General features: G+C 42.1%; 1 protein-coding gene across 2 annotated transcripts in view; it reads left to right on the top strand.

Annotated features, from left to right (window-relative positions):
• Positions 1-15,325, top strand: part of MOB2 (MOB kinase activator 2) — an 86,213-nt gene that overhangs the window by 55,706 nt on the left and 15,182 nt on the right. For both annotated transcript variants that reach the window (XM_053720481.1, XM_053720480.1), the window contains exons 3-4: positions 4,212-4,305; positions 9,814-9,938. In XM_053720481.1, coding sequence (XP_053576456.1) covers positions 4,212-4,305; positions 9,814-9,938 — 219 coding nt within the window. The remainder of the gene's footprint in view (positions 1-4,211; positions 4,306-9,813; positions 9,939-15,325) is intronic.

Below are 15,325 nucleotides of genomic sequence, written 5' to 3'. Positions count from 1 at the left end.
GTAAGGTCTTTTTGGGTTCCGGTTAGGGGTCCTTTCCCAGTGTTGGGAATTATCTACATCTCCTTCTTGGGATAGAGGAGGTCCTAGTGATTTTCCACTCATATGGTCTAGGTATTTCCATCTCAATGCCATCCAAACCCATGTTTTTCTGTCCTGACTTCGAATCTGAGGTGATGTGGGGGCTTGCTGTTGCCCTTGTGTATGGAGCTAGTGGCTAGCTGGACAGATAGCTCAGCATACTAATGCTCTGAGGCTACTCTGTACTGGAGCAAACCAAGGGTTGCTGGTCCAATTCCCGGCGAGGTCTACTCGGCCTTCCTCCTTTCGAGGTTGATAAAAAAGAGCAGTGCCTTGTGTCCCTTAAGGGGGATTACCCGCGATTTTCAAGCACATTCATGTTAATTTTGCTTGGACGCCTGTTAGCTCTAGTGTCCTTTATGGCCGTGCCACTTTGAAGTGTTGGGCTCCTGCAAGGGGTTGTCTCTTCCCTTTGGGTCGGGACGTGCAAGGGCTTCTTGTTCTTGTTATCTGGGTTATTCTGGATTTTTCCCTAGGAGGTCCTGTTTTTTTTATATCAGACGAGGGATTTATGTTCCTGGAAGTTTGTTCAATCTAAACATTTGTGGGGCCCAAGCTTTTGTCCTGATCTTCCGGTTGTCGAGGGTTTTCCTCTGCGTTTTCTCTTTGTAGATCCCGTTGTGGGATGTTACCGGACCTATGATCCTAGAACTGGCCTGAGGTTTTTGCGGTTGCTCAGATGTCATTTTTGTGCCTGGTATGTGTGCTAGCACAATGGTGTTTCAAGGGGTTCTTTCCGTGTTCGTCAGTGACCTGGCCTTGTGTCCTCTCGGTACTTCCTACTACTTCCTGTCTTATGGGCAGGTGTTTATCAATGCTCTCCTCTTCAGGGGGCTCTTTGTCCTCCTTACGGAGGTGTGGTTCCTTTTTTAGGGGCCTCTCCTGTGTTCGGGAGGTTGGAACAGATCTTTTATCTGGTTCGGGGATTGGACTGCTCTTTGATTTGTTCTTTCCATCTGGGAAACTGTTGGCTCCTTGTTGAGACTTAGTCGGGTAGCTCTGCTAGATCTCTTTGGGTCTGACGCCTGCTTGATTTGTCTTTAGGTTGAAGTGGCTGTGTCCATTCTTCTGCCCTTTTGGGGGCCGGTCTTGGGGTTCCTTTCTGTTCCCTTGCTTTCAGATCTGCCGTTGCTTGGGCTGGTCCGGCTAGGTGTAGGATCTGAGATGTTGTTTATCCTCAGGTCTTGGGGGTGCGAGTGGACCTTTTTGTTAGAGGTTCTGTGCCTCTTCCCCTTTGAGATCTGTGAGTAGGTCTGGCGGCCTGGGTTGCCTGGAGTATGTCCTCTGCCTTGGAGGTTGGGCAATCTGCTAGTTTGTTCGGCCGCTTTTTTCCTTACGGAGAGTGTTTTCTCCGCGTCTTCCTACGGATGGCAGTGTGTTACTGGACTCGGATGTTTATCTTCTGAGTTTGCTCAGTCTCTGAGTTCTGATGTTTTGAAGGTGCTGTCGCATGACATTTGGGAGATGTTTCTTTTCCTTGGGGATGCCCGGTTGCTCCTTGTGATTTGGGCGTTGTCTCCCCTTGTTCTCGGGATCTATTCGGGTCTCTGTGCACTTGGCCTTCCTTTGAAAGGGGCTTTTCCTTTGGTTCACCCTTGTCCTCTCCCTTTTGGGGGTTTTGGTACTGTACTAGTAAGGGTTGTGTGGGACCGACTGCTGGGCGACGGTTCTACTGGAGGAGTGTTGGCTCAGTAAGTCTGCTTGCACTCTCTAGTTAGGCTTTGGACTATCTGCGGGTCAGTGTCCTTGGGGCATTTTTCCTTCTAGTTTACTTTTTGCCCGACTCCGACGAAGCGGGGTTTTGTTGGGTTGTGGTTTTTTCAGGCCTGGTGCCCTCAGAATAGGCCGCCTACTGTACCCTCCTGTTTTTTTCATTCTGTGTCCTCTATAGCTTGGGTATTGTTTCCCCAAAAGTAATGAATGCAGCTGTGGACTCTTTCCATTTATGAAGAAAAACTTAAATTATGCTTACCTGATAATTTTCTTTTCTTCAGATGGAAAGAATCCACAGCTCCCCACCTGTATTTGTTCTGTGGGTCGTCTTATTTTTATTCTTCTGGCACCTTTTCACCCTGGTATTTCTTCTACTTTTCCTTGTTCCTCGGCAGAATGCCTGGGGGATGAGGGAAGTGGGAAGAGTATTTAAGTATTTTGCAGCTGTGGACTCTTTCCATCTGAAGAAAAGAAAATTATCAGGTAAGCATAATTTAAGTTACTCTCAAAAGAGCCTTGTGTCTTTGAGACCTTAGACTGTGGTGTGGTGTGGTTTCTACATGACGATGAGAGCAAAATGGCTACTTACATTGTGTGAGGTGAGCTCTTGGGTGAACTAGATGGCCAACTGCAGTTTACTGCACGTAGAGGGCAATGCATTTATGTAGAATGAGTGCACAATTGGGTAGTCCTGGAGAGTGAGCCAGCAGTCAGATTAACAGTTGGTAATAGTGTGAGTGGGTGCAGTTACCACTTCACAAACATTCACTGGTGCAATTTAAGCTTTAAAACATTAAAGCTGGGTGAATACTTGTGTAGTTTGTGCACCAAAGCAGGCTTTAGACAGTGGGCGTGGTATTCAAAACCTCGCCACTCAGACGAGATATTCTAAGGAAAGGAAAATAATTAGAAATATTTTGTGCGACAGGGGTGGGCTTGGCGGGCCCTTTGGTGGTGTCAAGGGGGGTGGGCTTGGCGAGCCCTTTGGTGGTGTCAGGGGGGTTGGGCTTGGCGAGCCCTTTGGTAGTGTCGGGGATGGGCTTTGCAAGCACTTTGGTAGTGTTGGGGGGTGGGCTTGGCGAGCCCTTTGGTAGTGTTGGGGGGGGATGGGCTTGGCGAGCCCTTTGGTAGTGTTGGGGGGGGATGGGCTTGGCGAGCCCTTTGGTAGTGTCGGGGGGTGGACATGGCGAGCCCTTTGGTAGTGTCGGGGGGTGGGTTTGGCGAGCCCTTTGGTAGTGTCGGGGGTGGGGTGGGCTTGTCGAGCCCTTTGGTAGTGTCGGGGGGGGGGGGGGGGGCTTGGCGAGCCCTATGGTAATGTCGATGGATATTAAATTAGGTGTTCCTGTTAGTGCTGTAACTGTATGTAAGTGCAGTAATACCCCCACACAGCTTATTGCCTCACATATATTGTGATCCAGCAGTATCTAGGAGTAAACCCTTTAAACCCTTTTTTTTTTTTTTTTTTTTTTAAATATAGATTAAGTATAATTCTGCATCACACAAGGTCTACACATAAAATAAGTTTTAAAAACATTTAAATTGTGATTGTATTAGCAACATTTGCATTGTTTTCCAGTCCATGGATGTACCTCTTATAAGAGCCTTTTGAGTATCTTCTCTTACAGGGAAAGGCATCAAAATAATGTAGAGTACATAGTATTTTTACGATGTGTAATTTTATTTATGCAGACCTTATATTTCATGTCCCTTTAAGCCGCACCCCCCCCCCCCACCGTACTTTGTTTTACTGATCTCAATGTGTTGCTTGTTATTGTGAAGCTTTTACACAACTTTCTGCCCTGAAAATGTAATACATTGTTTTAGTAAAATAAATAAGTCTTACAGACTCCCAGATAGTTGTATAATTTTAAAGGGATAGAAAGATCAAAAATGAATTGTTCACCGGAGCATTTTAATTTGAAATAGCATTTTTGCAATATTCTTCCATTTAGCAAAAAATCCTCTAGTAAAAGCTATTACTATTTTTCAGTAGCATACGCACATATCCTGTGTGGCCCGTGCACTAGTATTCAGGCACTACACCTTCTCAGAGAGCTGGCGGTGTATTGCTTCTTAAGATGTAATGTGTGTCATACAATCCACTGTTGACTCTCTAGGAAGGTGTGGTGTTTGAATACTGGTGCACAGGCCTCACAGGATATGTGTGTATGCTGCAGAAAAACAGGAATAGCTTTTACTAGAAGCATTTTTGCTAATGGAAGTATATTACAAAAATGCTTATTTCAAATGAAATAAACCCATGCACGTTTCATTTTTGACCTTTCTATTCCTTTAACTCTATGGGCTGCTGCAACATTTTGTTCTCCTTTTTGTAATAATGTTTGAAATAAGATGTAATAATTTACACTCTCTATAAATAAGCGGATTCTCCCATAATTGTTTCATTCTTTCTCTTTTAGTTACCACATTTTTCAACCACATTAACCTTCAGTACAGCACCATCTCAGAGTTCTGCACAGGAGAAACCTGCCAGACAATGGCTGCATGCAATACGTGAGTATTCTCCCTGCCAACCCCTGCTTCTTCTGTATCACAGATATTTTCTTATTATATTCTTGGTAGTGCTGTTTTATTCCAGTGACAATCACTCTCTTGTTCTAGGGGACAGTAGAAGGCACTTGCCTCATGTTTCGTAGACAGGCTGGCCGGGGGGAGAGTAGAGTAGTCAGTTGCAGAAGAGTAGGTGGGCAATATTGATGAGTGCAGTGCTAAAACACTTTACTCTTAGGACGGTAACGGCAATCCCCTGCCAGGTAAGCACGGGACTGAGCTGAGTAGGGTAATAGTGCAGAACAGGCAGGTGGGTAACAATGTGACATGCGCACTTTGTAGGGTAAGGGGCAGATGCCAACCAGCAGCCTCATTGGAGCATTTGCTACTTTATCATTGATTCCTGATGTTGCACCTGGAGTGTGTACCCAGCAAGACAGGCCTATGGTGTTTACACCCAGTGTTTGGGAAGCTGGGGAAAGGAATACAGTCAATTGCTGCCAGCGTTAGTGTGTCCTTGTTCCTGCACAGTATAGATGCTTTACTTTCTATTGCAATGTGGTCAATCTTTATGCCTTCAGGATGCATTACATGATACTAGACAACTTGCAGCCATATCCCGTTAGTGATAGGGTTAATGTGACATTAAAAACTAAATACATTCCATGCACCTGCCTCTAATTATGGGCACCCCCATTTTGGACCCTAGATTACTCTGTGGGTATCTGATGGAGAGTTCCTGCACATATGTGTATATAATGTGTATATGTAAATATACACTTACTGATAAATCAGTGCTAATCCTCTATGATTTAAATAGCAATAATATAGAAATATGGATACAAGTTACAATATCACTGTGTATCAAACAATTCGTTCCCAGTATGTAAAGGTATCTTACAAGATAGTACTACAATATAGGTCAAAAAGAGAGTTCATAAAGTATCAGCTTTAAAGTAATCCAGTGCAGCTCTTTTTCACTAGTTTTTCTTTGCTCTGGTGTGACTAAACGTTCTAGCAAGTAAAGTTAAGAGAGGGATGCGACTGGACTTTCTCAAGAAGAATCAGGAAATCAGATACTAGTTTGCATATATACGATCCCTTAAATACAATAGTTTGTGCCCCCCAGAGGAGGCATTCATACATACAACATAAAAAAACATATATATCCTGATTGCACATCGCCTAGTTAATAACAATAGAATTGCCCTAAAACAGTGATTAACATACTATACTATATTTAAAAATTTATATAAAGTATTTTCTTAGGGATATTATTAAAAGTTCATGTATGAAGAATTCATGCAAAGAAAATTTGTGGCTTAAATAAAAATAAATTAAAAAAAACAAAATTTGTGATAGATATCACGTAATAAATAACATTATGTATCACATAAATTAATTTATATCTAAATCCTTGTTAAGACCCTGTGGTTTCAAGGTGTTCAATTTAAAGATCCAAAAGATCTCTTGTTGCCTAAGACTTGATATCCTATTTGTAATTGTCCGGGGTATCCAATCTATCACTTGCACTTTCAAAGAATTAATGTCGCTATTATGGCATTCTAAAAAAGTGACAGGGAACACTAGGTTGAAGTTGTTGTTTCTATTTGATAATTATATTATAAATATATTTGTTGACTCTCATTCTTATTTTCCTTTTAGTGCGGCCCACATAAAGAAGGCCACACCCACAAGTCACAAATATACAACATGGGTAGAGTCTGTTACTCATAATATTAATACTAAACTCTTCAGATTTGTTGGAATCCTAAAAATATTTAGAATTATTACAATGTCACGTTACACACTGTTTTTCCACAAATATAAGTACCCTTAGTTAAACTCAGCCAGTTCTTTTCTTTTTCTTGAGTGACGTTTCTTAGTTTACTAGGGGCTAATAAAATGTTTAAAATAACTTGAGGATTGTTACCTATATTCGGACCCAATATTTGATCAACCTTCAAAATGGTCAAGTGTTTCCTTAAAACTTTTTGAACCAACAATGCACCTTTATTATAAGTGGTGATAAAACTAACTGGTGAAAAAGATGGTTCATGTACATTTTTTTTATCTTATTTCTCCTTATCCTGAGGGGTTGACCAAATGTTACATTGTCAGTCCACTAGCATCCATGAGCACTTCTTTACATTTATATAACTATTCTTTTCTGAAGGTTTACTGCTATTTTATTTTTACTATCCACATATGAATTCAAGTCTAGGAACTCAATATGATCTTGGGAGTATTTCCCTCTGAAAGTTAAATTAGGATTTCGATTGATATTGTGAAGGAATCTCAGAACTAGAACCTTTCCATAATATGATGTAGCGATGGTGTTTGACATTTTCTCCAAAGGGGTTATTTTGCCAGATTAATTGATATTCAAAATCATTCATATAAATATTAGCTTAAGATGGCACAAATGTTGTCTCCATCACTTTCCCTCTAACTTGATTATAATATGTATCTTTAAATACAAAATAATTAAGTGCTAAGATAAAAATTATGGCTTTCACTATAAAATCCATATTGGAGCTCAGGTATGTTCCACCTAGATAGTTTCTTCTTGATTCCTTTCACATCCCCCTGGTGGGGTATAGAGTTCTAAAGGGCAGGCACCTCCTCAAGGTAGGCCTGAGTTTTGTGTTCTAGGGATTGAAGATAAAAATCTACATATTTGGAGTATCCCTGACACAATAGACCTACTTGGAGGATTCAAAGGGTCCTAGGAAGGTGATAAAAAAAATCAATACCTTGGGATGAGGTTCACATAATAAAGAATATTACTGTTTTTGCCTTTAGTAAGTACAGGTGGCCCTCGTTTTACAACGGTTCAATTTACACCGTTTCAGAATAACAACCTTTTTTTCCAGTCATGTGACTATTGAGAAGCAGTGCATTTATTAAAATAGCCAGTAGATGGAGCTGTCCGCTTGTGTTGCAGCAAAGCCAAGCAAGCTGAAATTAATCAGTTTAACCAGACCTGAGCTATCGAGCAGATTTCAAAGGAACAAGATCTTCCTGTCTATAAATCAGTCCAGATTGGAATGCATAGAAAGAACTGTTTGCAGAAAAATGCAAGTAAAGTCTGAGTTGTGTGATTATTTTATTAGGTTTATAATGCTGTTTAGCATTCAAAGTCTTCATTTCAAAGCTTTAAAAATAATGTATTAGGTGTTGCTTATGCCAATTTTGAGAGGGGCCTGGAACCTAACTCCCTCACTTCCCATTGACTTAAATTATAAACTGGGTTTCAATTTACAACGGTTTCGATTTACAACCATTCCTTCTGGAACCTAACCCTGGCGTAAACTGAGGGCTACCTGTATTGTGTTAAAGGCTTCCTGGAGGTAATCCTGTCTCTTCTGAACCACAATGCTGCGGCCCTTATGACTATTTTATTATTCATTAATATATTTTCTTTACAGAATACTTAGGTTATCAATAAATTATTTTTCCTTTCTTGCTAAATGCAATATTGAGGTCATCTGCAACAGACAGTAGTGAGTAGATTCATAGACTGGATAGCTTTAGGCTTACTGCGTTGGATCCTGAACTTGATCTTTAGGCTTCACTTCTGAATGCTTCCTTTGGTGCAGTTGGGTTTGGGATCCATTGAGTCTCACACTCTCTTCCTATACAGCAGGGCTCAAGAACTAAAGACATCTATAGTCAATATGTTACATTTCCTGGGCCAGCTGTCTCTATAGTACAAGCTTTTGCTGTAGTTATGTTTGAAGTTGCACCTGCTTCTGAATTTGTTTGCGGTTACTCTGTGTCCTTCCTTTACCGTCAGCAGCCTTAGACTTCTGTGATACAGTTGTTACAATACACAGTGTAAATAGTCTGTATTTTCCCTCCTGTAATATATTCGATACACTGATCATTTCATCAAGGTATGATGATGGATTATTGCACCTTCTCTCTCACTCACTCTCTAATACGGAACACATTAATTGTTAAGCCTTTTGCATTCCCAGTTCACTTTTGCTATAGCTTATAGCGTTAGCCGCAGGCATACTACCACGGATCATTTAGCTGCTAAAGCTGTTCAATACTCCTGTTACAGCAGGGTTTATATCAATCTTATCAATCTTAGATCCAGAACATATCATAGCCAGCATATGTTTCGGGCACCCATCAATTCCCATGGCCTGGCTGCTTGTTGACTGTCAGGGTTTGGGCTCTCTCACTTGGTTTATCCAGGCCTCTGGATTTGTGTGGTCATCCTTTTAACATAGAGCACTGACAGCGCTGATCTTCTTTTTACTAATGTTTTCAGCCAATATCTGTGGTGCTGTAGGACCCTTGGGATTCTTCTTTATCACACCCATTTTCTTTGAACATCTTTTCCAAGAGAATCTGGTTTGTACCATCATTTGAAATAGTTTGCCTTTCCTTCTGTTCTCATCTGCTTGATGCTGACGGGTCTCTGGAACTGATACTTGATGATGTAAAGGCTTGTAGTCCTCTCTTTGAACAAAATTACTTTCAGGCAAGTCAAACCGCTTCATTGGAGACCAATAATGTGTGACTTGTGCCTCTGATGTTTTATTTTCTAGAGAATTTCATTTGGTTTAGACTTGTTGTCTATCTCTCAAGCATTTGTGCTGCATGTTTATTTGTGTGTGTGGTGGGGGCTTTGCCCACCTTTACTCATGCTCATGTTTCTACCACTGCTGTAAAAAGTTTGTACATTCTGTGGCCTCGGTTTAGCAGTTGTGGGTTTCACGCTTTGTGTAACATGAAATTGTTTTGACCCCCATTTCTGCTTTGGTATAAAGACACGTATAGAAAAGGTCAGATAATTAACAGCTACAACCTGGAGCTAGGGAAGAAGTGTTTGCTTAGCTGCTCATGGGGAAGTTCTGCCTTTCTTCAAGCGTTTTTTTCAAACTAATAATGTCTAAAATGTTCTTGCTTCATGTGTGATCATTCTGACCATGAAGAGGCGTTCCATGTCAGTCGGACATATTATGTGTAAAGAAAGAGGCATTCACTTTGCAATGTAATTACAAGAACCTGAGACATCTCTATTCTGGTTTAATCTCCCATAACCTCTCCTATCACTTTATAGAGGACAGAGTTTTCTGTAGTTTACTTTACCCCACTGTATGCTACTCTGTAATCTGTATACTATCCGTATAGGAGTGTCATTTTATCAGGCTTTTACTGGCCACAGCACATTTTACTAACAAAATGATAGCTTTAAATACTTATCTGCAAAGCATTTTTATAAGTATCTCTTATGCATGTATAAAAATGACTAATTCTTTTAATTGCTGTATAAAATATAGGTGTAATGTATATGCTGTACTCTTTATGCTCTCTAACAAATCCATAGACTAATATGCACTTACATTTCATATAATCCATTTGCAGTGTGTCCAGGCTACAGTATGTATAACAATCCCAATACTCCTACAAATAGTGCTTGTGGTGATATTGTGAGATGTGTGTGTACATTTGTTTCCTTCTTACCTGTGTCTATTCTGTTCCAAACTGCAGACAGTACTACTGGTATGACGAGCGAGGAAAGAAAATAAAGTGCACAGCCCCCCAGTATATTGACTTTGTCATGAGCTCTGTACAGAAGTTGGTGACTGACGAAGATGTCTTCCCAACCAAATATGGTAAGTTCTGAATGACCGAGGTGGCCTGCTGGCTTTAATAGACACTTCTCATTCCTAACTGGGCCATAGAGTTATTGGTTCCTCAAGCAGCTTTGTGTAACCAACAGGCCGGATTTCAAGTATAGGTGACAGAGCACAGGTGAGTAATTAATATCCTGAGCTCATGGCTTATGTGCGAGTATAATGTCTGGATCTAAGAAAGTGTAATTATATATTTAGTAAGTAATAAGACATCCAAATAAACTATAAAAATGTAAAGAGGGGAGGGGCAGCTTAAGTTCTACATCATTATGTGGAACAGCTCTTATTTCCTGGACAAAAAAGTATTCAAATCTAAAGCTTAAAGAGACAGTCTACACCAGAATTTTTATTGTTTTACAAGATAGATAATCCCTTTATTACCCATTCCCCAGTTTTGCATAACCAACACTGTTATATTAATATACTTTTTACCTCTGTGATTACCTTATATCTAAGCCTCTGCAAACTGCCCCCTTATTTCAGTTCTTCTGACACTTGCATTTTAGCCAATCATTGCTGACTCCTAGGTAACTCCACGTGCGTGAGCACAATGTTATCTATATGACACACATGAACTAATGCCCTCTAGTGGTGAAAAACTGTTGCAATGCATTCACATAAGAGGCGGTTTTCAAGGTCTAAGAAATTAGCATATGAGCCTACCTAGAACTGAAATAAGGGGGCAGTCTACAGAGGCTTAGATACAAGGTAATTACAGAAGTTAAAAAGTATATTAATATATTTGTGTTCGTTATGCAAAACTGGGGAATGGGTAATGAAGGGATTGTCTATCTTTTTAAACAACAAAAATTCTGGTGTTGACTGTCCCTTTTAAGGAGATATACTACTGTTTAGTGCTCAGTAAAATAAGCTGATTTCTCTCCATGCTGGCGAGTTTCTGAGAATCGGCCCATTGTCTTGTACTGGTTTGAAAATTTCAACTTTAAAGTTATTTTCCATCTAAAGGGGAGGAGAGTCCACGGCTTCATTCATTACTATTGGGAATTAAGAACCTGGCCACCAGGAGGAGGCAGACACCCCAGCCAAAGGCTTAAATACCTCTCCCACTCCCCTCATCACCCAGTCATTCTTTCGTCACAGGAGGTGGCAGAGAGGTGCCGAAGATTCAGAGGTCTCTTATGGAGGGTACTACTCTTCGCAATGGTACAGGAGTTTCAAGTAACCCTATAAGGCTTCTCAGTGAGGGCTTGAGTGAAAGTTAGAGTCCGGAGATGCAGGGAGAGTCTTTTGCGAAACCATCCCTACTCATATTAACAGCTCTTACAGCAATTGGCGTTGACGAGTTTTGCAGACTGCTTTCTTCTCTCAAGTCCATGTCAGGAGCGCTGCCAGGACCTGTCACACTTGAAGGGCCATGTTCCTGTTCCACAGTGTGGATTCTGGTAATATTGTTTAATTTTATAAATAATGTTAACATAGAAGACATGGCCACATCTTTACAGAATCACGGGTTAATATTCCTGGTAGGGGGATTATTGAACAGGGGGGGGGGGGTTATACATGATATTGTTTGTTTCATTGCTGCGCTGTGCGGGATGAGGCTCTGGCAATGGGTGGATCTATCAGGTTATTTTCCGTGAGTTTTGCGTGGCCCTTTTTGGTGCGTTTTCTCCTTTAGGCAGGGGCGGTCCTGCGAGGTACCCGCGTGACCTAGTGGGGCTCTTCACTTCCGGTCTGATCTGCAACGGAGGAGACAAAGTGGTTTCTGTAGTCCGGTTCATAGGAAGTGGTAAGTGCCCTGGCCATTGGCGGTTATAAAGGTGCCTGTTAGTTTCTCTTTTATTCTAATAAAGATGCAAGCTATGGAGGTACTCCCTCTTTTGACAAAAGTCTCATACCTGTGTTTGTGAGGTACCAGTATACCAGTCTGCCCAATTTATGTTCCACATGGCTTGAGACATCTAAGACTAAAAGAATCTCTAGTACCACTGAGCCGTAAGCGCAAGCGTAGGGCCTTTCAGAGCGGCCCAACTCAGGACTTGTCTTCATCAGATGCTCCTGCTGAGTAGTTCGATGAAGGGGCCCATTCCGACGCTTCTGAGGGGACTCCTTCTGGGTCAGAATCTGTCTCACCTAAAGCTCCGGCAGAGGAGCCTGGCTATAGGTTTAAGATGGAGAATTTGTGCTTTTTGCTAAAGCAGGTGCTTGCTACTCTAGAGGTTCTGGAGCCGAAGCTTCCGGAGGAACCTTCTATCCCTAAGCTAGATAAGGTTTATGAGGACAGTGTGGTACCCCAGACCTTCCCGGTTCCTATAAAGTTGGATAACATTATCAAGAACGAATGAGCTTGATTAGGTTCTTCCTTTTCCCCTTTAAGAAGCTTTTTCCCATTCCGGAAGCTCAGTTGGAGCTGTGGGGGACCATTCTTAGAGTGGATGGGGCCATCTCCATGCTCGCTAAGCGAACGACTATTCCCCTAGAAGATAGTTCATTGTTTAAAGAGCCCATGGATAAAAAGTTGGAGAACATGCTGAGAAAGATGTTTTAACACACAGGGTTTGTTTTTCAGCCGGCAGCAGTCGTAGCCGCGATTGCTGGAGCTGCGTCATATTGATGTGATGTCCTGACTTAAATGATTGAGGGTGAACACTCTTTCGAAGACGTGCAGGAAAAGATTAAGGATTTGAAGGTAGCCAATTCTTTAATTTGCGACGTCCATATGCAAATTATTCGCCTGCTAAGGTGTCAGGGTTTTCGGTTTTCGCGCGCAGGGCCTTGCGGCTAAAATCTTTGTTGGCGGACATGACCTCTAAACTGAGGTTGCTGTCCCTGCCCTTTCAAGGAAAGATTCTGTTCGGCCAAGGCCTGGACTTGATCATTTCCACGGTTACAGGAAGCAAGGGTGCCTTCCTACCCCAAGATAAGAAAGCTAAACCGAAAGGATCTACTTTTCGTCCCTTTCGTGCGGATAAGGCCAAGCGCCAGCAGCCAGCCGCAAAGGCTGACCAGTCCAAGAGAACATGGAACAAGTCCAAACAGAACAAGAAGCCTGCAGAGACCAAGTCAGCATGAGGGGGCAGCCCCTGACAGGTCTACGGACTGAGTAGGGGGCAAGTTATCTCTATTCTACGACGCCTGGTTGCAGGATGTGCAGGACCCCTGGGTTCTGGAGGTAGTCTCCCAGGGTTACAGGATAGGATTCAAGTCCTTCCCTCCCAGGGGCAGATTCCTTGTGTCAAACCTGATATCGAGGCCGGAAAAGAAAGAGGCCTTTCTAGGATGTGTGAGAGATCTTTCCTCTAGGTGTTATCGTACCAGTACCCCTTGCAGAAAGGGGTCTAGGGTATTATTCAAATCTGTTCGTAGTTCCAAAAAAAGGACATTTATTCTTACCTGTTAAATTTGTTTCTTTTACGATACGATGAGTCCACGGATTTCATCCTTGTGGGATATCGCCTCCTGGTCAGCAGGAGGAGGCAAAGAGCACCACAGCAGAGCTGTATATGTAGCTCCTCCCTTCCCTCCCACTCCAGTCATTCGACCGAATTTAGGAAGAGAAAGGAAAAGCCAAGGTGCAGAGGTGACTGAAGTTTAACAAAATGAAAGGCCGTGGACTCATATCGTAAAAGAAACTCATATCGTAAAAGAAACAAATTTATCAGGTAAGAATACATTTTTCCTTTTATTTTACAAGATATGATGAGTCCACGGATTTCATCCTTGTGGGATACAATACCAAAGCTATAGTATATATAGTCGGGGAACCTAAACGGAAGGCACCACTGCTTGAAGAACTTTTCTCCCAAAAACAGCCTCAGACGAGGCAAAAGTATCAAATTTGGAAAATTGGAAAAAGTGTGAAAAGACGACCAAGTTGCAGCTTTGCAAAGCTGTTCAACAGAAGCATCATTTTTGAATGCCCATGAGGAAGCCACAGCCCTAGTGGAATGAGCAGTAATTCGTTCAGGAGGCTGCTGTCCAGCAGTCTCATATGCAAAACGGATGATACTCATCAGTCAAAAGAAAGAGAGGTAGCCGTAGCTTTCTGACCCCTACGTTTCCCTGAAAAATACGACTAACAAAGAAGAAGATTGTCGAAAATGCTTAGTTGCATGTAAGAAAACTTTAAGGCCCATACTACATCTAAATTATATAGCAGACGTTCCTTCTTAGAAGAAGGATTAGGACACAAGGAAGGATCAACAATTTCCTGAGTAATTTGCTAGAAACAACCTTAAGAGGAAAAACCAGGTTTCGTACGTAACACCACCTTATTGGAATGGAAAATAAGATAAGGAGAATCCTATTGAAATGCCGCAAGCTCAGATACTCTATGAGCAGAAGAAATAGCAAAGAAAAATAAAACTTTCCAAGATAACTTAATATCTATGGAATGCATAGGCTCAAACGGAACTCCTTGAAGAACTCTAAGAAGTAAATTTAAACTCCAAGGAGGAACAATAGGTCTAAATACAGGCCTGTTTCTAGTCGGAGCCTGACAAAAAGAATGTACAGCTGGAATAGTCTGCTTTTACGCAGAGTCCCTTTACACCATAGCATTGCTGTATACACAGCTTTTCAGCTTAGCTAGGGTTAGTACAGTGATACAGACCATACCAGGACAGCTGTTTTGTGGTTTTTGCCACTCATCAGCTGGGAGTAGGCCATCTGCCAGATGCTTGCGTAACAAAAGAAATAAAGGGAATCCGAACCCTACTCCAGAGTAGCCCTTGGGTTCACACCAATAAAGATATTGACGCCATATCTTATGGTAAAATTTCCTAGTAACAGGCTTACGGGCCTGAATTAAAGTACTTATGACTGAATCAGAAAAACCTCGCTTAGATAAAATTAAGCGTTCAATCTCCAAGCAGTCAGCTGCAGAGAATTAATTTGGATGAAGGAAGGGACCCTGAAAGAGAAGGTCCTTCCGCAATGGAAGCTTCCACGGTGGCCAAGATGACATGTCCACTAGATTGGCATACCAAATCCTGCGAGGCCACGCCGGGGAAAGAGATTCACAGATGTCCACTCCTGTTTTGTCCTGATTTGAGCAATCACCCGAGGAAGGAGAGCAAACGGAGGGAATACATATGCTAGGCTAAAACCCAAGGAACTGCCAAAGCATTATCAGTTCGGCCTGGGGAACACTGGACCTGGACCCGTATCTCAGAAGCTTGGCATTCTGACGAGACACCATAAAGTCCACCTCCGGTCGACCCCACCTGAGAATCAGACTTGAAATTTTTTTCCGGATGAAGCGCCTACTCTCCCGGATGAAAAGTCTGCCCGCTCAGAAAATCTGCATCCCCTGGGATGTAGATCGCCGACAGATGGCAAGAGCGAGCCTCAGCCCACTGAATTATTTTGGCTACCTCGAACATCGCTAAGGAACTTCTTGTTCC

Source organism: Bombina bombina, chromosome 7 (assembly GCF_027579735.1).
Source record: "Bombina bombina isolate aBomBom1 chromosome 7, aBomBom1.pri, whole genome shotgun sequence".
Taxonomy (NCBI): Eukaryota; Metazoa; Chordata; class Amphibia; order Anura; family Bombinatoridae; genus Bombina; species Bombina bombina.
This window is presented reverse-complemented; position numbering and strand designations above follow the sequence as displayed.